Here is a 22,971-nt window from a genome sequence, read left to right on the forward strand (position 1 = left end):
GCCTGTGAGCCGGGGAGTGGGGTGTCCTGGGAAGGGCAGTTTGTGAGCTGGGGGTGTCCTGGGAGGGCAGCCTGTGAGTGGGGTAGGGGGTCTGGGGCGGGGGCCGCCTGTGGGGTGGGGGTGTCCTGGGGGGGCAGCCTGTGAGCTGAGGGGATACAGGGTGTGAGGGACGCAGTCTGCACACATATTGGTCGCCCAGCCCCCAGCCTTGCTGAGGAGGGTCTCCTGCATGGACCCTCCTGTGGGGAATTTACAAGAACCACGGAGGATCCCACTGGAGGGGATCGTGGAGGCCTGGCCTACCGCCACGGATGCCCCTAGAGGCTACGGTGCCGTGCCCCGAGTCACAGCGAGAAATGGCCCGGGAGGGACAGACCCACCTGGAGTGGGGGGCTCTCTCTAGCTCCCAAGAAGCCTGCTGGAAGCGATGAGTTGCCCTGGGGGCCGGGGTCCCTCATTGCTGTCCTTGTGAGCACAGCGGGCGGTAATGGTGACTCACCGACCAGGAGACCAGGCTTCCATCAGCAAGGAGGCCACCGCCAATCGTCGAAGATGCAGGGACCTCGTGGGCTTGTGTCACCGCGCACCTGCCCCAGGGCGCTGCGTGGCCCCACCAGCCCCTCGCTCATCAGGCCGCGGGGGGAGGCAGGAGGCCCCACCTGGCGCTGACCCAGGCAAGCCTCTGTCCCCTGCCATCATCCCTGGCTCGGTTTCTCCACCGCTGACAGAACTGCCTCCTTTTGCCCCTTAAATGACCCTTAAAGACCAGGAGAAAAGAACGCCCTTTCCCTTCCGCAGTGGTGCTGACATCCTCCCGTGGCCTCCCTCCTTATACCCTTTCATTTCTGAACAGGAACAGGCGTTATTTTCCTAAAGACAAATACATTCAGCACCTGCTTAGTCGAAATGGTGGACAGTGGCCCAAGATAACACGGATCAAGCGGATCAAGCTAACAAGCGGATCAAGATAACACGGTGTGCTTTTCCCCGAGGGTTTTTGTGAAATCCTACCAGAGGTGGCTGGTCTAGTGTGTGGGGGCCGTGGCATGCCTTGGCTGCTGCTTTTTCTTTCTTTCTTTCTTTCTTTCTTTCTTTCTTTCTTTCTTTCTTTCTTTCTTTTTAATGTTTATTTATTTTGAGAGAGAGACAGAGACAGAGAGAGAACAAGCAGGGGAAGGGCAGAGAGAGAGGCAGAGAGTCCCAAGCAGGCTCCGTGCTGTCAGCGCAGAGCTGAACGACCCTGAGATCATGACCTGAGCTGAAATCAAGAGTCGGATGCTTAACCGACTGAGTGAGCCCCCCAGGTGCCCCCATGCCTGGCTTCTTGTTCCCGGGTGTCCTCGGCCCCAGCGTGGAACATTAGGACTTCAGGGGGCCTGGGGTCCCGGGGTGGGGCTGGGCTGAGCGCCCCTCGCCGGGGCTGCCTTTACCGTTCCGCGGGTGGTGTTTCTCGGACAATAAGCAGAAAGAAAAATCTTACCACCTGATTGGAGGCGCAGAGACGCGTCCTCTTCGCCTGGACCGGGCTCCGCGCACAGGCGCTGGGCTCCAGCATTTGCATCCTCTGGGCTGCGACCTGGTCCAACCTCTGAGCCTCAGGCCACTGGCCAAGCCACCCCATCCAAATATAGTATTGCTCGCGGTTGTATCTTCTGATTGAAAAATGATACGTTTTTCTTTGTAAAAGATGAGGAGAATAAGCTGGAAAAACATTGGTTTTCATTTTACGCGGAAACAACCTACTGTAATATAGCCGTTGTTAACACTTTTCTTCAGCAAAATCGGGATCAGACCGTACAAACCATTTGGCATCCACTTTGCCCAGTCTGGCATCACCTAATGAGCATTTTTCAACGACGTGAAGTGTCCTCGAAGCACACAGTCCTTGGCTCCGGCCTCAGCTGGTGGTGCCCTGTGGGCGTGCCCTGGCCTATCTGCAGTCTCCTCCACTCGTGAGATGCTGGTCCCACCTTCCTCAGAGTTGCCTGGAAACCCCAGCCTCCTCTGAATGTCTCAGAAAATTGAGTGTTCCTGCTCTCCCATCACTTGAAAGACCAAATGTGACACCTTCCGTGAGCTCTTGGGGGCTCGGAGTAAAAGGTTGCACTCGTTGTTAGAGTCCCTTCATTAGATGCTTTTGCTGCAAGGTTAATGGTTAAAAATTCTTTGGGTTTTATTAGGTACCTCTGATGGCTTGGTGCAGTGAGTCCCGTGCAGAGAATCTGGTGAAACGAAACAACGCCAGGGGCAGGAAAACCCCCTTTGGGCTGCGGCACGTGGCCCTGAAAGTGGGGCGTGATGCTGTCCCCGACTTCGCGGTTGGAACAGACGGCGGCCAGAGCTGGTGGGAAAGCCGAGTGGAGACCACACGGGACGTCTGGGAAGCCCTCCGAGGACCACACAGAAGCGTTCAAGAGCTTCCAAGCCACACCCTTTCAGTGGGAGTCCAACGATCGCAGCATCGGGATGCCAAGGTAACTTTTCAGTGACACGGGGTCCGTGGGGAGCCGTCACTCCAGAAACGGAGCGGGCAGAAGAGGCTAAAACTGGGGCATGGGTGCCAGTTGTGTGTTTAGACCACGGGCCTCCTCACTCTGGTAGATGGCAAACCGCGTGTCCCTCTGTCGTGAAGTGGAGTCTGTCCCTGCCCCCCTTACACCCAAACTTGACCGCGTGACTTGCTGTGGCCAGACGGACGTAACGTAACAGCTGTGTGTGTGGCAAGGCGTGAAAAGTTCCCCGGGCACTGGGGCTTAGGCGCTCTTGCCACTGGGATCACTTTGCCACCCTGAGGATGAACCACGTTGGCCTGCTGCACAGCGACACAGCCCGGGGCTGGAACTCTGGCTGGTACCAAACAGCTCCACAGACATGTGGCCAAGGCCCTTTAGACCCACCGGCTCCAGCTGAGCAAGGCCAGACCACAAATCCTGCCCCTCAACCCCCAGAGCCACAAGGAGTGAAAAGCGATGTGGTTTCCAGTCCCTAAGTTTCAGGGCGGTTTGTTATGCAGCAAGAGCTGACTGATACGCTTTCCGTTTGTAGCCAGAGGTTTGAGCTTTCCCCGGGCAGATGGTCACACTTTGTCCTCCTGGGTCTGTACCTTCCTGTCAACCTCTCCTCCTAACCCCTTGCTGTCAGCCGTCGCCTGTGAGTCCCCCTGCGCCCGGTGCCCCGGTCCTCCCGCAGAGACCCTGCTGTCCCTTCCTGTGTCTGCACTGGACTCTGAGTCTGACGTTCTCCCGCCTCACGGGTACCTGCCCTCTGCCTTCCTCGGATCCCCAAAGAGCTGAGCCCCCGCCCTGCCCGGGGCCTCAGCAGTGACGCCTCAACCCTCAGAGAGAGAGGCGGGCTCCCTTGGGGCCTGCTGTCGATGGAGAGCTGAGAGCCAGACCTCATGCTGACGGCTTGGCACGCACGGCCGCTGGAGAGGCAGAGATGGACGGACAGGAAAGCTAAGACTGAGTGCGTAGGGGGTTGAACCGTGCCCCCCCGCCCCCTCGGGAAAGAGCGTAACCCCTTGCACCTGTGAACGTGAATTTCTCTGGAAATACGGTCTTTGCAGGATAGTAAGTTAGGATGAGGTCACCCTGAGGTGGGCGAGGCCCTGATCCAGTGACTGATGTCCCCATAGCAGAAGCACATCTGGACACAGACACACAGGGAGGAGGGCCACGTGGCAGCAGAGATTGGGGTGACGCAGCCACACCTGTCCCTTTCCCCCTGAACAAAGCGCACACGTTCCTTGTTTGTCAGGCCTGGACTCGGTGCCCCCATCTTCCCATCTTTCCAGCTTCCCTCTCCAGCTGGGAGCGGGGCCTATGTGCCAGGAGGGTTATGTGCCTATACCCCTGGGACCTGCCTGAGTATCCTTGACCCCACCGCGTGTGCACACACACACACACACACACACACACACACACACACACATTGCTGTTTTTTCCCCTTACACGATTTCTCGGTCAGCGACCACAAACGAACGCAGACTCGCTCATCAGTTGGCAGATGTCTGAGTTCGTGACGTGTACATCACCAGGGCTGCCCGCAACGTGGGTGGGGTCCTGGGAGATCATTTTGTGTCGGTGTCTGCCTTTCTAAACCATTCCAGTCACCTGAACCGGGAGCCGGGCATCCGAGCCAGGGAAGGGCCGGGGCCCAGATGGGCCCAGTCACCGGCTGGTCAAGCCCACTCGGTGGGGACCCCGGGTGGGCATCGCCCCCCTTGTTCTCACCAAGTCCAGCTGGGCCTAGGGCCTGCGCGGCCCCTCAGACCCCACCTCCCTCTCTTCCTGGATGGCGCGGGGTATCTCCCTCACCGGCCTCCGGCCTCCCTGTGTGGCCCTTCTGCACAGCCACACTCCAGGAGGCCCCGCCTTGCCCCAGGCTCGCCGTCCACCTGGCGGCCCTCGCCGCACACCCCAAGCTCACAAGCCCGCCTCCTGTCCTTGCTGCGGGGCCTCTGGCACACTGTCCGATCTTTGCCGGGCTCACTGCGTCGATCGCCCGGCTGGACACAGGCTGACGGTGAGCCTGGGGGAATGTGGGGACCCTGCGTGGATTCACTGTGAGTCCCCAGCAGCCTCATGCAGCTCCTCTGGGCTCCTGACAGAGAATAGCCCCCCCAAAATCCAGAGCAACAGGTTTACCCGCCCCTTAGAGAAATCACAGTTGAATTCTTTTGATTTGAACTTTACAAACTCCCCAGCGGTGATGCTGGGAGAGCAGGGAGCCAAAGCAAAGCCTCTCGTCTGGAACACGTGCCCAACTCACTGTCCCTCTTCGGCCCTTCCCGGGGTGGGGGCGGCGGGGCCTGGCGCCGCAGCTGCCCTTGGAGCCCGAGCCGGATAGGGCGTCTCCTGCGGGGGACGTGGCGGGTGGCCTTGTGGCACCCGGCTGGCCACGTGGGGCAGAGGCAACCGGAAGCCAGCGGTTCCTGCCCACGGCTGTTCGGCCAAGATGAGGTATTTTGCGTGTTTAATGTTCATTCGTTTAATGTCCATCCGTTCCACCAGTGGAACTGGTTTCACGATGTGATTTGGCTAAAGGTGCCAGCACGCGAGGACTGTCCCGCTGGCCTCGGACAGTACAAGCAGAGGAAGCCTCAGACGGTACCCGTGGTCCGACACGCGACAGGCAGAGAGACAGGCGGTGTGGGGGCGTCGGGCCCGGGGTCACCATCCCGGGTGGGAGTGACGGACGCTCCTCCTTTCCTGTCTCCTTCCCCCCGGGGTCAGCGCGGGGGCCACAAGAGGCTGCTGTGTCCTCAGCAGGGGGAGAAGGGGTGCGCCGGGAGCCGCCTGCCCAGCGCCTCGTCAGGGCCCGGCTCGGGCAGGACATTTGGGAGTGGGGTTTGGGGGGGGTCCGTCGGAGCCGGGGTTTGACCCCACGCATCATTCCCTGAATCGCTACAAAGTTGGGAGAGGAAGACAAGCAAAACAGCGTGTTCTTGTCCCCTCGTGTGAACACAGGGTGATGGGGGCGTAGGGGGTTTGCAGGAAGGTGCCGGTGTCTTTCTGCCGTGTGCCGTGTGTGGGGCCGTGGGGGCGGCCGCCCGTGTCACGTTTGGACCGCGCCGGGCGCCGCGTGTCTCTGATGGGCAGCGCGGCTCTGAACGTTTTCTCCTTCACGCTGATGCTGATGCTCTTGTCCCCGTGTCTAAGCTTTCCGCTAGGAAACCAGGCTGTCCCACAAGGAGGGGGACTGTCACCGACGTCCTCTCCTTACAGGCCCCTCCTAGTTGCGGATTTCCTCGTTCCAGGACTTGGTGGGACCGAAACCCCGTGATGCAGACAAAGTGTGCGGGAGTGTGTATACGTGTGTGTGTCTGCAGCCGTCCGTGTGATTATGTGGATATGTGCACGTGAGCGTGTTGTGTATTTGCGTGCGTGTGCGTGCATCGGCACGTGTCTACGTACAACCCGGTGGGCAAGCACACGTGTGCAGCCCTGTGCACCTGTTCATGCAAGTGTGAGCGTGTGTGGATGTGCTTCTGTGTATGTGGGCATGGGTATGCTCATGCAGACGCGTGTGGACCTGTGTGTGTGTGTGTGTGTGTGTGCCCAAGTGTTGAACTCAGAGGTGGCTGTGTGAACTTTGACAAGGGGGCAGAGTGTGGCAAGTGGGTGTGGAGCACAAGTTAGCAGGTGGCCAGAAGGCTGCCCCGCTGGGGGAGCAGGTGGAGGGAACCGGGTAGAGCCTGGCTCACGGGGGTGGGGGCGTGGAGGGAACTGGCCAGAAGGCGGGCTCACGGGTGGGCAGGTGGGGGGCACTTGTCAGAGGCTGGCTCGCTGGGGGGAGCGGGTCACGGACTTCAGTGCAGGGCGCCACGCAGGCACGGGGGAGACCTGCATCGGGGACACCTGCTGGGTTTGCGCGTGTCGTGGCCATGTGCACGGGCTTTAGCGGGATTAAAATGAAAAACAGAATAGAACCGGGGTCGCCGTTCATACGGAACTGGATTCAAGAAGTGACGGAAAATGTCACAGCCCACAGATGAATTATTCAGAGGTGGAGAGCAGTATTCTGGAATTCACCAAGGCGTGCTCCGAGGAGACTCCGCGGCAGCGGGTGAAATGTCCGCAGAGCTCAGATTAGGCGGGCGGCCTGACAGGTCAGTTCATCCGAGAGGAGCCTCTTCTGTCCCGAGGGGGTGCAGGGAAGGAGCCAGTGGCCCTGGGAAGCGTCGCGGGGTCTAAACACACGCAGCGGGGCCGAGGGAGAGCATGACCGCCCGCCAGCCGGGGTCGGGTCTCCCTTTACGGGCACGGGGCTCCCCGGATTGTTCCCAGTGCTGGTCCCAAAAGCAAAGGCAGGAAGAAAGGACAGCTGTCCTCCCCTGAGACGTGCTGTGCACAGTCTGCTGGCTGAAGTGGCACGTTCCCACCTCCCCACACGCAGCCACCAACGCCCCCTCGCTGCTCACAAACAGGACACGCGCACGTCCTTGTGCTCCGGGCACCGCCTGGCATTTAATTCTGAATTTACACGGGAGGGAGCGTCACATCACACCGCGCAGACACATCTGCGAGCAAAGCACAGTTCCTGTCTCCCCGTGAGAGCTCGGGGGCTCTGGGGACTGCCAGACGCAGCCCCCGGATACACAACACTACAAAGAAAAAGTACAGTACCCGTTTCTGTATAAGAATATATTATTTAAAAGACAGTTTAAAAATAAAAATTCTGTACAGCATCATGAATTCCGTTTTCCTTTTTTTTTTTTGAGTTTTTTGTATCAGTGAACAAAACAGTTCTTAGAAAACGTGGTCTCGTGGAGTCAGGCGCTCGGAATGAACTTCTCGCCCGCGCGGACGGCTCTCGAGGCTCGGCCAGCCTGGTCCAGAACCACGGCCCGCATCGTCCTGCCTCCTCCAGGCTCCGTCTGCTCGGAAGAGGGAAAAGACCTACTGGTTTGTTTTCGTGGGGGCTGAAAACGTGCGGGCACAATCAACATCGTCACGGGAGGACGCACGGGATGTTTAAGGACTGGACACACGGCTGAGCACATTTCGGCCAAATGAAACGATTTTGATCCTTCTCCTGAACCACTAAAAAATAGGGTGTGACCGAAACACGCAAAGCCAGTGTTTCCCGAGCGCTTCTGATGGACCGGCATGTTGCTCATGGAAGGGGTAATGACCGTGTGATTATCTCGAGGCCGGAGATGAGGGCTCTGAGGCTCAGAGAGGCTGAGACGCCTGTGTGGGTCTCTCAGCTTGTGCTTGGCTGCGCTCAGTTTCTCGGACGCCAGAGCTGGCCACTGCCCCCCTGCACCAAACAAGACGCAGGTTCCCACACCCCGCGCCTGGAAAGCTTTGTCCCGAGAATCTCTCCAGGGGTCCTTCAGACGAGCGTGTGCCAACGACCTTACCACGCGGAGGCCGAATGAGCTTGGTTTCCCTTTGACACGGACTAAACGAACAGCTTGCGTCAGGGGCACAGGAAAACGCTCACGGCGACAGACGCAAATGCTTTATGTTTGGAAAGATTTTAAAACGTGCTTTTCCTTATAAGCGGCACATAGGCTAATTACTGATCTTTGGCTATCAACCCAAGCGTGACCCCCCCCTTCTTTCAGAGCCTAATTCTAAGAATTATAGGCCAGGAATAAAAGTCTCACTTTACTGAAAAACCATCCGTCTTTCAGGGGCGCCCGGGTGGCTCAGTCGGTTAAGCGTCCGACTGTTGATTTCGGCTCAGGTCGTGATCTCACGGTTCGTGAGTTCGAGCCCTGCATCGGGCTGGCAGCGTTGAGCCTGCTTGGGAGTCTCTGTCTCCCTCTCTCTCTGTGCGCACGCCCTCTCTCACTTTCAAAATAAATAAAAAACGTTCCAAAAACTTAAAAAAACCCATCTGTCTTTCAGATTTCTGCCCCCACCTTCTTTCCTTCCCCCCTCCCAGAGATTTTCAGTGCCGCCCCGTTTTAGGCTCTGAGTTACCATGTGCATCGAGACGTCAGTTCAGAATAGCACCCTCTTCTCTGTTTCTCACATCTCTGCTTTTCTCTCTCGACGACGATGTGTCGGTGCCCCCCGCCGTCAAGCTCTCCGTCTCCCTCTGTAACCGGGACAGGTATACAGAAGGCGACGATCAGGTCCCAGGAGACCGTGAGGACCTGACTGTCTGCTAAGGTGCTTCCTGTTGACTGAGACGCTAAGGCGTGTAACTGAGGCCGAGGTCCTCGGCCGAGGTGTGCCGAAACCCACGCAGCTGCACGTCGCAGACACGGCTCTGCGAGCGAGCCACCTTCCTAGCTGTGGGAGGCCTCCCCTTCTCGGCCAGCGTCCGGAGCTTGGACAATGCACTCACGGTGTCTGCCGAGCCCGGTGGCCTGGCGGAAGGGAGCACGGAGCCCGTCCACCCTTTCTCTTCTGGGGGGGGGGTCTGTCCTTTCTGGGGGTAGGGAAGCATCCTGGAGGTCCCGGGGGCCCCCACTGGGCGGCGGGGCCTGGGACCTTCATAGCGACGGCTGGAGTGTGCTTTAGCGATCCTGTCGGGGCCCCGCCGGGCACACCTGCTCTGACATCGCTCTCTGTACCATTTGCTCTTAGCCTCTGGAGTCTCAAGACCTCTCGGGGACCTTGTAGTGGAGGGATCCCTCTAGAAAGGCCAGTCGTGGGACGCCCATCGACCAGCCGGCACCTCCTGAGCACTGACACATGCCCAGCGTCACACACAGAGCAGTTTCGGGGGGTGGTGAGGGCAACACGGGGCGCCTGGGAAACCGCTCAGCGCTCAGTGGGGCTCGGGGGTTCCCGGCGGCAAGGTGGGGGGACGCCATGACCAGGGAGACCCGACTGAAGTGAGCGGGGGACGGGACGGGGTGCGTGACGCTGGTGGAGGCCAGACCAGGACAAAGCGAGAGGCAGCAGGGACACCGGAGAGGAGGCGGCAGGGGGCTGAGGGGAGGCACACCCTGGTGGCTGGACGTCACGCAGGGGAGGCCCGCGGGGTCCCCGAAGCAGAGACGTGCACACGTGGAGGCCCTGGGGCGGTCAGCCCACTCGCACGCTTTGCAGGAAGCGTCTGCGCCGGTTCTGCCCACGTGAGCTGGACCTTCCCTGCGAACCGTCCCGTCCTGACAGCGACCTGGGGCCAGGCCCCGTCTCCCCGACCCCGAGGGGGCCGAGCCGCCGTGTGTGAGAGCTCCAGGGTGCTTTTCCTGTGCCGCGGGGAGCGCCTCCTTCCACCACCCTCTCGCTCAGCAAGGCCAGCCCCAGGGCTGGAGGATGGGGACCCGCAAGGGGCCAGGGCGCGGCTCCGAGGGGGTCTGAGATGCCGCAACGCCCTGGCCCACCCGATTGCAGCACAGCTTTTGGGGACGACGTGGCCCCTCCGAGGGGTGTGGGCCATCGGGGGCCATTTGGTTTCGCTGAGAGTAGACGCTCCCCGGTTTGCCTGGGTCTGGACTTTGGGGGGTGGTGGTGGAAATGAGTCCATAGCGGCCCCTGCAGGGGTGCCCGGCTCAGCCCGTCCCCAGGGAGGACCGCGTTTCCTGCCCGGCTCGCTTTACCTCTTTCACGGAGTCATCTCTTTGTTTCAGTTCCTCGTAACGGTCTCTGGATTCCCAAAGGGGCCGCAGCATGAGTTCCTCGACCACAGGGAAGAGCTGGGAGGGACAAGCAGATGTGTTCAGTCTGTCTTTCCACGCGGCCGCGGCGTCCGGGAGGCCAGGTGTCGGGTCCTGCGTGGCTCAGTGGCTCAGGCAGTGAGTCAGTCCCCTGCACCCTGTGGAGCTCTGGGGTCCCGCCTGCAGCAGGGTCCACGCTGACCCGGGTTCTGAGGCCGTCCGGTCAGTGGCCCCTGCAGACCCTCCTGGAGACCCTCCCACCTGCCCCGGCCCACCCACCTCCGGGTCCTGCTCTGTTTCTGCCCTGTCCCTTCGCACGGACCTGCCCTCCACCTGCCCGTCCCCCAGCGTCCATCTTCCACACGCCAGCCTCGCCTCTGGTCTCTGCACAGCCGCGGTGGCCGGAGGAGACAGGCCATTCCCACGGCAGGGCCTTGGCCGTCCGCCTTCACGCGGGCCATCCTGCCATCCCGGCCCCACGGAACCCTGCGCACGTAGCTCTGGGCCCCGGGATGCCTTCCGTGCCTCCCCAGTCACATCCCGATCCTGCTGCCGGAGGGGGGCAGGCCCGATGTGGCAGCGCTGTGCCCCTGTCCCCGCTGGCCGTGGCGAAGGCCCAGAAGTCCGTGAAGGAATGTGCAGGAAGGCCAAGGCCCCAGAGAAGCAGGAGTGAATGGGGTTTAGGGAAGGGTGTGCTGAGGCGGTTCTGGAAGGCTGGCGGGTGGGACGGGGCCAAGGCCAGCTGAAGGGACACAGTCAGAGGTGGTCTGAAGAAAGAGGAGGACCAGGAACTGGGGGCCATCCTGCACGACTGGAGTGCTAGGGAGGGTGGGGGACTGTGTGTAACGAGGTGGGCAGTTTTCCCTGCATCGTGGGCAGTGGGGAGCCATGGAAGGTTCGGGAAAGAGGCAGAGATAGTCTCCTTGCTGAAATCTGCTTGGGGATGGCCGTGTGCCCGTGGATGGGGCAGGTTAGCAGAGGTGCCCTGGGAGTGGAGGGCAGAGGGGGGCCCCAGGGGGCAGGGAGGCCGGAAGACCGGGAGGGACAAGACGGGGGGGACGAGAGGGTGTTCTGGGCGTGATGGAAGGGGGCACTGAGCAGGCAGCTACAGCACGATGGTGCGTGTGTGCACGTGTGTGCTTCTCAGCGCGACGTCATTCAGCATGCGGTGACGGTCACTCACCTTGGTCACCGTTTCAAACATGGGGATCAGGACAAACTTGATGAACCCAATTTGGGCCGTGGCTTTGGTCACTTTGTCCCGGTCCATGAAAGGGGCCACGGGAAGGCCTTCCGACTTCTCGCGGTCGCTCTGCAGGGAGGCAACAGCCCAAAACGTTGGAAAGCGCGGAATCTGGGGGCCCCGAGGGTCACCGGTCTCAGAGGGCAGAAGGCAGGTTAACGTGCCACCGCCAGCCAGCCCGCTCTGTCGTGGGGACGTTCACAGTCACCAGGACGGATGGCGGGAGCTGGGCAGGCAGGGCCGCGCCGTGACGACAGGGCGGAGGGACAGGGTGGAGGGTGGGGGGTGAGTCGCCGGGCGGCTCTCGGCTCTCGGCTCTGAACCCGGGGTCCACCGCGCTGCCGTTGCGAGCGCCTTACTGGCCCTTCCGGCACCTCCCGCGTGGGCTGGTTGGTCTTCTGTCTGAGGGCCTCCCCGGGCCTCAAAGCGTAGGCCGACCTGCTTGGTGTCGCCCGCCCCGGGGGAGCCTCCCCTCCTGCCTCTGCCTCTTCCCTTTCAGGCCGCTTGCCCGACGCTGCCGCCCCCATTCACTGCTCTTTCGTGGTCCCCGGTGGCAGCTGTCGATGCTACTTTGCAGGCTGTGGCCGTCTTTCCTCTCGGATGTGCACCTGCCGTGAGGCTTTCTGGGGGCCGGAGACCGTCCGCTCCCGTCCACTCGCCCCCTGGGCACGCCCATCCGCCTTTCCAACACGGGGCCCCCGCAGGGGGTTTGGTGGCACCGGGAAGCTCTCACCTGCATGAAATACTCTTCCAACAAGCAGTCCACCCAAGGTTCTGCAACTGCCACCGGACGCACCTCGTTGGAGATATCACAGCATTTTATCAGAATCATCTTCAGCTGGAAGACAGAGGGGGGATCAGGCAGCGGGGCCCGGAGCACGTCCCCCTGCTGCCGTTTGGGTCTGGACTTCGTCCTCCCCGGAGACCAGCCCTCCGAGTCTGGTGAGGTTTGCGCGCCCAGTGGGCACTTCAGGAGACCGGTCGGGCCAGGGCGTTTGCCCCTGAGCCCGAAGGCGGGTGCCTTCGGGGCCGGCACACGACCGTCCCCGGGAGTCACCGATGTCCTGGGCCAACGTGTGGGCCGGCGCTCAGGGTGTGACGCTGACTCAGCAGGCGGTGTTCCCGGGCACATCAGCTCAGGGCTGCGGGCCCCGGGCGCGCCCCGGCCTCCCGGCAGGCGCAGGTGGGCAAGGCGACTCGGCAAGGCTCTGCTCGGCTCAAACCCCGGCACGGCCTCAGCTGAACCTCGGCTGACTCGGCTGCCCCTGTCCCTGTCCCCTTGTCAGTCCCCGGGAGTCGATCCCGGCCTTCCTTGTCTCCGCTCAGGTGACTCCAGAACACAGGCCATCACAGGGCTCTGCCCGGCAGGCCTCTCGGGGCAGCGGTCCGACGCCGGGCCCGGGGCACAGGCTGGGTGCTGCCGGGCTGCGGGAAGCTTCCAGGCCCCCAGGCCCGGCCGCGCGGAGCTCGTCAGCGTTCGGGCCTCCTCCCCTCTACCTCCCCCAGCCCTTGTGCACGAAGAAGTGGAGATCTGGGGGCTCCCCGGCCAGGGCACGACCCCCTGGTCTGTGCTGCGGGCCGCCACCCCTCGCCCGGTGTGGGGGTGGATGGAACCCCGGGGACCCGGGGCCTCTTCCCCACGGCCCCCTGCTTGGACGGTTGAAGGGAGGGAGTACAGGGGTGATGGTCACTCTGTGCGGCTCATGGTCTCAACACTGGCAGCAGACGTGTGGCCTCTGCCCTCCAGGGTCTTTCCTTACATTTCAGAGGGAAAACGGAGGCAAAGGGGGCACGTCTACTCGTCCCTCTGTCTCCAGACGCACCACCCTCACCCTGCCGTAGGGCCAGGCGGCCCCTCCCACACCCGCTGGTTTTCGGGAGCAGGGACACGGCTCCCACATGACTGCATCTCTCTGCGCCCCGTCCCCAAGAAGCGATGCCTCGGGAGGCCCTGGCCCCAGGGGACATTTTCTCCTGCCGTGTAACTTCTGCAGAACGCGAGGTCCTTCCCCGCACACCGTGTGTATTAGCTACGAATCAGTTTTGGGGACGTGACGTCAGACGGGCGGCCAGATCTCAGAGGGCTTCCTTGTTCATCAGCTTCCAGGGACAGAAAGTGACCATCGGTTTTAAAAAAGAGAGAGCCAGAGAGAGAGAGAAGGCCGGAAAGCAGGCCTAACGCCCAGACAAGGCTCAGCAGAACCCCTTTCTCCGAAGACGGGGAAGGGTGTTTCCACGTGTTTCTCTTACGAAGGGCAGGTGGGGTGCAGACCCAGGCGGGCCCTCCTCACGGTGAGGCTCCCTGCCCTTCTCTGCACAGCTGGCCCTGCTCTTGGAGGGCCGGGCCGGGAGGGGTGCTGCGTCCAGAAGCTGGTAATTGGGGTGCCCGCCCGGAAGCTGGTAATTGGAGTGTTTTCTGGGGCACCGCCTTCGTGGGAGAGCCAACTTTATTCTCGGGACTGAGCGGGATGGATTGCTTTTCCCCACGTACCACCTTCAAATCAGAAGGTGGCACAGGAAGCACAAAAGCTGCCTTCAACCGGAAGACAGGCCCGCTGGGGGCTGCCCGGGGAGAGCTGGACGCTGCAGGGCAAGGTTCAGGGTTTTGGGGTCTCGGTGTCCAGTCTGGGCCGGAGCGTAGGACGCTTGCACCAGGGCCCCCAAAACGGGTGTAGCGATCTACTTACGAGGGTCACATGCTGTTCGTTGCTGTAGTCAAAATTCTCCATTTTTTCTTTGAAAGAATCCATAATTTCTGCGTGTCTTGCCATGTCAGTGGCTAGAATCAGAGTGATCATCCCCTGGAAAGTGAGAGCAAAGCGTTAGCCCCGGGCGGAATCCCGGCAAGGACCCAGCGAGCGCCGGCTGGGCACACGGCCCTTCCCCGGGTCCGGGGCCAACTCTACGTGTGCGTCTGCACAACACCGTCTTCATTTGTAAGATGAGAGGCCGGGGAGCCTCCCGGGCCGCAGCTGGCGAGTGGAGGCTGGGGGTTCAAGCCCACCCGTGCGCTGCAAATGGGCCCCGAGGGCCGAGTCCAGGAGGGGGCAGGCCCATGGCTTGCAGATGGTGGGCTCGGCGCTGGGCTTCCCGGTGATGACGGTCGGTTTCGACTGAGCACAGATACTTCCCCTCAATTCAGGAATCCAGATCCACGGCCCTTCCTTTCACGTCCCGTTGCCGGAGGTCAATCGCCGATCTTCCAGAAGTCTCTTTCCCCTGTCGCGTCTCATCTGTACGTGGCTCTGCGCGCACACTGCGTGGGGGTGGTCAAAGCCCGCTTGCATTTGACAGCGTCGTTCTACTAACACATTCGTAAGCGAGAATGCGATGATTCTCTAACTACAAATACCTTACTACCTTGGTAAGCAAGGTACTCGATGACAAAATATTATTAAAAATTAGGCTGAATGATTTCACGGTCAGGAAAGTGTCATGTCTGACATTTGACAAGCCTCGTGCGTCCCCATGGCGGGCGGCGTGAGGAAGGCGGGTCCCCTGCTTGGGGACGCTGCTCTGACCGCTCCCGGGGTAGGAGGGCAGGGCACACACCAAGGGGACCTGGCTGCTTCGCTTCTCCAGGTCGCTCCCCACAGGAGCTCCTCACCGGCAGCCCTCAGGGACTCTCTACGGCTCGCCCCTTCCCACGCTGGAGAGGAAGACACGTCAGGGCTCATCCCAACAGCTCGCGGTGTCCCCGGCCGGCGGCTCCAGAACATGGAAGAGAGGCCAGAAAGCCCATAGATAAAGGGGACATGGTTGGGCCGGAAATCGGCGACTCGATGGGGACTGTCCTTCGGCACTGGCATCGGCTCTGAGCTTCCACGGCAGATGGAGGGACGGTGTTCTCTGATGAAGTGCAGCCCGTCAGACCTCCAGGAGGGACAGCCCGGGTCCCAGCGTCTTTAACAGGTGCACCTTGAAGCGAGGCCCCCAGGCACCTGGTGGGTGAGGCTGTCATCCGTGGGACAGCAGAGTAAGGTGCCTCACCGTGAGGGTGGCTCCCTGTGCGCGTGTCCTGGGGCTGCCGCATGAGTGCCGCGTGCCAGGTGACGGGGAACCACAGCGGGGCATTCTCTCCCAGTCCGGAGGCCAGAAGTCTGAAGGCGCCGGGAAAACGTCCTTCCTGACTTTTCCTGCTCCTGTGGCCCCGGGTCACTCCGGCCTCTGCCTCCGTCTTTAGGCCAATTTCTCTTCCATGTATCTATCTGTCTCTTCCTCTGTCTCTTCTAAGGACACCTGTCACTGGCTTGAGACCCACCTGGGTAGCACCAGCTAATCTCACGCAGAGATCCTAACTTAATCACCACTGCAAAGACTCTTTTCCAAATAAAGTCACATACAAAAGGTTCTGGGGGTTAGGAAGTGAACATACAGTTTTTTTTTTGGCTACCATTCAACCCATACACTCTTCCAAGAGATCATTCTGGTATCTTCCCTCCCATGAAAACATCAGAGGGTGGTGCACAGAGCTGTGCTCAGCGTGGGACCTCCTGCGTGGGAGGGGGCATTACCTCCAGCGAGGTGGACATCTGTCTCAGGACAGGAGGGCGACAGAGGCCTCCCCAGGGTCTCTTATGTGAAGTGGACGGTGGGGCCGACCGGGTCAGGGTGGGGCAGGGGGAGGCAGCTGGGGGGCAGGGGAAACAGTCGGCTAGGTTGGACTCAGCAGGTGCACCAGGGCCCGCACATCCCCACGGTGCCCCTCACCTCTGTAACCCCCACTCTCCCGGGCTGCAAGCTGGAGAAAGGACGGATCTCAAAGGCTTCGGGTGAAACACTGGATGTGAAATGCAGGTCAGTGGGGTCCCGTGTGTTTATGCCGAGGGCGCGCCTCTCCCCGGAATGCCACTGGCCTTGGTGGGCGAGGTGGGGGGTGGGTTCCCCAGGATCCCTGGTGGGACCAGGGGCTTCTGGGGCCTTGGCCGCTGGCGGGAGGGGCTCTACTCTGTGGTTGTGCTCACCACCTCCCACTCTGCGGTCAGAGGGCCCCTGCACGCACCTGTCTGATCTGTTTGAACCCGTCCGGCTGCACGTTGGTGAAGATATTGCACTCGGGCTGGGCGAGGATCTGAAAGGCCACGGCACAGTGGTGGTTCTCCAGGGGCGAGATGTCATTGTAACGGACGGCCAGCTCCGTGCGGGCGTTGATCTGGTACCTGGCATCGCGGGAGAGAGCAAACGGAGCCTCGGGCACCTGCGCTCGGACGCGACGGTGCCCGCAGAGGCTGGAAGGCAAGCCGGGCGTGCCCTGCAGGTGCCGGGGACTTGCTCCCCTGGGCTCTCTGACTCTGCCGCCCCTTTAACGAGACACCCTCGAGGTCTTAGAATCCCGCCGAGTAGATACCACCAACACACCTCGACTTCTCCCAGTCATGCCGCCCCGAAGGGAATCTGTTCGGGCCCCTTGAAAACATCGGCATATGCAAAAGGCAGACGTTTGGGAGAAGAACCAAGATGTGTTCTGAGGTCAGAGGCTGCGGTTAAGGCCTGTGCTGTGCACATCATCTTGAGTGTGAAATGCGGGAATGGGCGCTCATGGTGCCGGCCTCCTCTGAGGAACACGGATGTCCACACCGTGGAACCCACTCCCGTCCTGACGGAGGCCTGCCGTGAAAGCCGCCGGCGAGTTCCCGGCCAGATGTGATGTCACCGCACAGACGCATCTGACCGGAAGGACAGGTGCCTCACTAGGGATGCGAACGGGCGCCACGCGGCCCGGACCTGATGGCTACACGGGGTGGACTCTGTGCCTCTGGCCCCCACCCCAGGGGTGGGAGCGGATCACCGATTCGGCCAAGCTTGGCCTGTCCTCCTGGCCCCCCACGGCGCCTCCCCGCCCCCTGCTGGCCTGCACTCCTTCTCTCCCTCAGTCCTAGTCTCTGCCCCGTTGCTGTTGGACACAGCCTGGGGAGTGAGATCCGGAGAATGGGCATCCTGTGCGGGTACTGCCCCCGGCTTCGGGCGGAGGGGAGTTTGGGCACCACCACGGCTCTGCCTGTGCAGAGGGACACGCAGGGTCCGGAGCAGGACCGCAAAGGAGGGCGGCGGCCCCTCGGGGTTTGGCGACCTGGAAGGGTCTGCCCCGGGGGGGCCCGAGGCCCTGGACAAAGTCCCAAAGTGGGAGCCGTGTCCTAAGCATCTGAGCCGGGGGTGCTGGGGAGGCCTTTGCCGCAGCCCCACCTCAGAACTGGTCTGTGCGTGAAGCTGAAGAGGTCACCTCTGACAACCAGAGAGCCCTTGAGAAGGAAGAAACGAGAGAGAGAAAAATGGTGCACGTACGTGTTGTTGTACCCTGGGTGATCCAAATCGTGACAGATGGCTGCCGTCATTAGAATCAAGATATCCATTTGGGAAAATTTCTCCTGGATTAGAGAGAGGGCGGGAGGGGGTGAGGAGAGGGCTGGAATGGGGTGGGAGAGGCGGGACGCTGGTAGGACGAAGTCCCCTAGCAGCTGGCCTGTGGGGAGGACCGGCCCGCTCTCTGGGGCGGGGCCGGGAGGGCGGGCCCGCACCTGCCCGGTGCCCCGCCCCTGCTCGCCGGCTCACCTGAGGACAGCGAGGGGCGAGGTGGCTTCCCTGGGAGGGTGGGGGAGCCCGTGCCCTGGGCGGAGGCGGCGTCCGCGAGCGAGGTGCCCCCGCCCCCAGCAGGAGCCCCCCAGAGACGCACCTGGAGCCGGCAGAGCCAGATCATGCTGTACATCATCTGGGTCACGCAGAAGCAATGCCGGAAATTGTGGAAAGGGTTGTTTCTGTAGTTGTCGTGCACGCAGAGCTGGAGAGACAGAGGCCCCGGCTGCTGGCACGCAGCTGCCCGCCCTCCCCGCCCTGCACACCTTTCCCCCGATTTCGCCAGCTGGCTGGCGTTTCGGATGCGCTCTGTGAAATCCTCGGCCGACCCAGAGGCCGGCTGTGTTCCTGTGCTTGCTGGAGGTAAGGACGAGTGGCCCGGGGGCCCGAGGACGCCCACTGGCCTCCCTGTGGCCTCAGAGGGCAGGTGGGGAACAGGCTTCCACCAGGGCTCACGGACTGAGGTGCCCCCCGAGGGGCTCTGAGGGGCCACGTGGGGATGTGAAGCCGGGGGAAGGGCTGGGGGTTATGGGAGGGGCTCCGGGTCCCAGTCACCATCACCCGTTTTCATATTTTCATATTTGACATTTAAGCTTTTCCTACTTGGTTCCGAGCAATCTTTTATTAAAAAAAAAAATCTATTGTGAAACACACATTCACACGCTCATACGCGTACACGCACTCTGCTCTCTGCACACGCACTCACACACACACACCTGCACACTCACCCTCCCAGGCCGCTTCACCGGCCCCTCCCTGGTTCTCACTCTCGCCGCCAGAGCAGGGGTTTAGGGGGACTGAGTATTCTGGCAGGAGACAGACGGACACTGGCCACCTGTTCTCACAAAACTCTCCTGGGAACGTCGCCTCCGTCTGTCCAGGAAGGTGCCTGGCCGGTCTGTTCCCGAGTAACAGGAAGGCACTGTGTTGTTCAAGAGGGACGTGAGGGGCCCGCACTCACCAGCCATCTCCTGAGCGTGACGGGGTGGATGGAGAAGTCTCGGACCAGGCCCAGGTCGTGGTACATGTGCTCTAGGCAGCTCAGCATCTGGAGGCACAGGGGAAGCAGGCGGTCAGCGGCACAGGCGAGCCAGCCCGGCACGGCCCCTCCGGAGCCCTGGGGGACGCGTGCAGGGCCGGGGCCTGTCCCTACAGGATGAGCTCTCCCCTCCCGGGAGGCCCGGAGGGAGGAGCCGTGTTGACCGGGGCCGGGTGGGGGGCTGTTGTCTCAGGACCCCTAGAAGGACAGCGATCGGGTGAGAGGGAGCACCCCCAGATGACCGTGTCAGCGGCGACGCGGTGAACTTCGGCACACGAGAAACCGTCTCCCGAAGGGCATCACGGGCCGGGGCACAGATCCCCCGGACGCAGACCCCAGAGCAGGTGCGTGTGCAGACACAGAGGCTGAGACTTGACGGCCTGCATCCCACACATGCTCCATTTTGCCCTTCGGGGGCCCGCTGGGACCCCACACACATTTTAATGCGTTAATTACAGGGTCTGGAAGGTGAGCTTCCCGCCCCGAATTCACTTCACTTCACTGAGCTGTCTTCTGTAGAAATCTCAGGTTGAAGTAGATTTGTTTTCAGTCCCAAAGAGGATGTGCTGTCATGGTGGCAATCTATTTAAATACAGCTCCGAGCTCTGGAGCTCATTAAACCAGGGAAGAAAGATTAAGTGATTTTTACAAAGCGGGAGTCTGATAAAACGGGCTCTGATTTCCGGGAGGCAGGTCTCTCAGGGTGACTGGAGACTCGCAAGGCAGGGATCTCTAGGCATCGCCTGGCGGCCCGGGGCGTGACATTGTGCCCTGCCGCCATGCCATCGGCCAGCCTCCTGGGGCCTGCACGGCCACGCTCCCCGGCTGTCTGTGGTCACGGTGTGACCACCTCCTCCCAAACGGGCGTGTTATGGACTGAACCGTGGCCCCCAAATCAGTGAATGGAAGCTCTAACCCCCTACGTGACTGTGCAGAGAGCAGGCCTTCAGAGAGGTCATCCAGGTTAAATGAGGTCACTGAGGTGGCTCTGATCCACCAGGACCTGTGTCCCCGCGAGGAGAGGAGGTCAGGGCACAGACATGCACGGAGGGACGACCGCGTGGGGACGTGGGAGACACCAGCCCTGCCCACGCCTGGATCTCGGACCTGCAGCCTCCAGGATGCGGTTTGAGTCGTGGCTGCCCGAGCTAACACAGGGCACGCCACCCCAAAGCCATCTTCCCGGCTACGCGGTCCTGGGAGAGCCGGCAACGTCCTGGAACGTCCTGGAGGCTGACCACACACCGGTCTTCCCGGAGGGGACAGGATGGATGCAGATAGGATAACGTCCAGGGCGCCGGGTTTTGGAAACTGGAGAGCGGCAGGGGTCCAAGGCCCCTGACGGGTCTGCCTGTGGGGGGGCGGGCGGGCGGCCTTCCCATCGTGGATGCGTGGATCCTTCAATCTCCCCACGAGGCGGCGTGGCCTCCGTGGCCACAGGGAGCCCTGCGCTCGGTGAGATTCCGTAAGAGACGGGCGGCGAGTGCCCGTGTGCACGTGGGCGCTTTGCCACCGGGGGCCCCGGCTTTGCTCTCGCTCCCGGTGGGCCGGGGCCAGAATGACTTCCGGGAGCGTCGGCTCTTCTAGAAGTGCTCTGGCAGGGCTCCTGCCCACCCGCGGGAAGCGGGAATCTGTGCACGTGGAGCCACCCCGCTGAGTCCACTCGCCACCCGGCGGGCCCGGCCCAGCCTGGGCCCCCGTTCAGACCTTAGTCCCGACGCTCGTCCTCAAGACCCAACTGCTGTTTGCTGGCCACGCCACCTCCCACCCTCCCGGTCACTGCCAGTCACGCACGGACCTCGCGGGCAAGGCCAGCCTCCTGCCCCTCCAAACGCGCGCTCCGGTCCGCACGTTCCTCAGTGGCCGCGTGTCGTCTGGCTCAGTGTTGGCTATGGGACGACCCCTGGGACCCGGGCCAGCGCGCGGCGGGGCGGAGGCCTCTCCTGTGTCGGCAAGGACGACAGCACGAGAGCCCAGGCCCCGGAGACACGGACGGCGCCCGCTCAGGGCGCAAAGCCCTCCGTTCCCGCGTCAGCGGACCCGCTGTCCAGGCGGTGGGCTTGCCGGGGGCAGCTTGTCTACACGTCTGTGTTGCCTGAAAGCCGGACAGTTTGTCCGTAGAGCTGCTGGGCCCGGTGTCCATGATGAACGGCTCTTGTTTTCTTGGGGTTCACAAAGGGAGGGGTACAACCGATATTATTAGACTAAACAAACAAACAGGAAGTCTCCACCTTAGTGTTTTCTCAGCAAAAGGGACAATGCGAAGCTCCTTCTCGCTGCGCAAAGGGACTCCGCGCCCTGCGTCCCCCTCCGCTGGCTGTGGGGGACGCCTCCCGGGCCTCTCCTTGGTGGGCATGGCAGCCGCCCGGGAGGGCGCTTGGGGGGTGGGGAGCCAGCGGCGCCACGGCCCAGCCCTCCTGCCCTCGACCGCCCACGCCTCTGCCCCGACACCCCCCTCGCTGAGTCCTGTCTCTGGGGCCCTCCTGGGCCCGCCCAGAGTCAGTTTGGAGTAAAACCTGGAGAATCGAGTTAAAAAGCAAACAAAGAGCAGAGAGGAGGAAGAGATCTGGGTGCCCGTGACGCTGGCACGGGGGCCCCTCACTCACCTCGTTGGGCTCCCAGAGCCAGACGTCAAAGGTGGGCTTCCGGAGCGCTTCGATGGTCTCTGGAGAGAGCAGGTACTGGGAAGCACAGGGGACCGTCAGCCTCTGGGCCGAGACAAAGGCCACCGGCCGCACGCGGGCTGGGGGATGTTTCCTCCACTTCCTCCTGTCCCCTTTCAAGGACACCTGTGCACAGGCTCCAGGGCCACATTCTACCAGAATTCTGGGGAGCGCCAACCTCCAGGGGCAGAAACCCCATCGGTGGCTGCCGGGGGCAGGGGGAGGGCACGAGGAAGGTCGTGGGGCGACAGAGATGTGCCGCCCCTTGGTACTGCTGGAGGTCACCTAAGGTTTTCCAAACTCGCAGTACTCTGCAACCACAGGAGGGAAACTTCGCTATGTGTCAGTTACCTCTCAATACACCGGACTCGAAAAAAATACACTAAAGTGAAGTCCGGGGAACGTGGCATACATTCAAATCCTGGCTAAGAAGCTATTCGGAGTTTCTTTTTTGAGGGAACCTGTCCCTGCTTTGGCCATACGCTGATGCAGCACAGCTCGCTGAGGGGTGTGGGCAGAGGGGAAACCAGAGCTCGGGTCAAACTGTCGTAGGAGATTGAGGCTGTGATCGTAGAGGGAGGAACCCCGTGATGACAGGGTTCCGGGATTAGCTATAACCTTGCCCTAGGTCTTTTTTATTTTTTTTAATGTTTATTTATTTTTGAGAGAGAGAGAGAGAGACAGAGTGTGAGTGGGGAGGTTGTGGGGCAGAGAGAGAGGGAGACACAGAATCGGAAGCAGGCTCCAGGCTCCGAGCTGTCAGCACAGAGCCCGACGCGGGGCTCGAACCCACGCACTGTGACTACGTGACCTGAGCGGAAGTCGGACGCTCAACCGACTGAGCCACCCGGGCGCCCCTGGTTTGTTCTTTTTTTTAAAGGGAGTTGCTACAGAGGAAAGACACCTTTCAGTTTGGGCACCGGCTGGGTCTCATGGCTCCCTGGGGCCCCGGGACACGGGTCTCAGCGCCAGCACGCGGAGGCCTGAATCTTAGCGCGAGAGCGTGTGGCCAGGGTTTTGCCAACTCAGCTGAAGGTACTGTTGAGATGGCGACTGACGCCACAGGACCCTTCTCTGTGGTGTTTGAAGACCCCCCTCAACTCCCAGGGCGTTGCTCCTGTCACCAGGGCCTGGGTTCCTGTAACTGAGAGATCTGAGACTAGAGAGAGAAACTTCTCGTAATCACTACGTATTATTCGGGGACGGGAGATCCAACCAGGCAGATCTGAGATAATTTAGTTAAAAATTAAAGCTCCAGGGGCCCCTGGGCGGCTCAGTCAGTTAAGCATCCGGCTTCGGCTCGGGTCATCATCTCAAGGTTCCAGGTTCGAGCCCCGCGTCGGGCTCTGGGCTGACAGCTCGGAGCCTGGACCTTGCTTTGGATTCTGTG

At 61.6% G+C, this 22,971-nt stretch overlaps 1 protein-coding gene across 1 annotated transcript in view; it reads right to left on the reverse strand.

Annotated features, from left to right (window-relative positions):
• Nucleotides 1-7,201: 7,201 nt before the first annotated feature.
• The window catches only part of PDE9A (phosphodiesterase 9A), a 56,803-nt gene continuing 41,033 nt past the window's right edge, over nt 7,202-22,971 (reverse strand). Inside the window, exons 6-16 of the mRNA XM_049627796.1 lie at nt 21,525-21,599; nt 18,841-18,927; nt 17,980-18,084; nt 17,592-17,674; nt 16,312-16,468; nt 13,997-14,110; nt 12,043-12,147; nt 11,250-11,378; nt 10,010-10,105; nt 8,436-8,553; nt 7,202-7,378 (exon numbers count right to left, since the gene is read on the reverse strand). Of these exons, the coding sequence (XP_049483753.1) occupies nt 8,452-8,553; nt 10,010-10,105; nt 11,250-11,378; nt 12,043-12,147; nt 13,997-14,110; nt 16,312-16,468; nt 17,592-17,674; nt 17,980-18,084; nt 18,841-18,927; nt 21,525-21,599 (1,053 nt within the window). The 3' untranslated portion in view covers nt 7,202-7,378; nt 8,436-8,451. The remainder of the gene's footprint in view (nt 7,379-8,435; nt 8,554-10,009; nt 10,106-11,249; nt 11,379-12,042; nt 12,148-13,996; nt 14,111-16,311; nt 16,469-17,591; nt 17,675-17,979; nt 18,085-18,840; nt 18,928-21,524; nt 21,600-22,971) is intronic.

Source organism: Panthera uncia, chromosome C2, assembly GCF_023721935.1.
Source record: "Panthera uncia isolate 11264 chromosome C2, Puncia_PCG_1.0, whole genome shotgun sequence".
Lineage (NCBI taxonomy): Eukaryota > Metazoa > Chordata > Mammalia > Carnivora > Felidae > Panthera > Panthera uncia.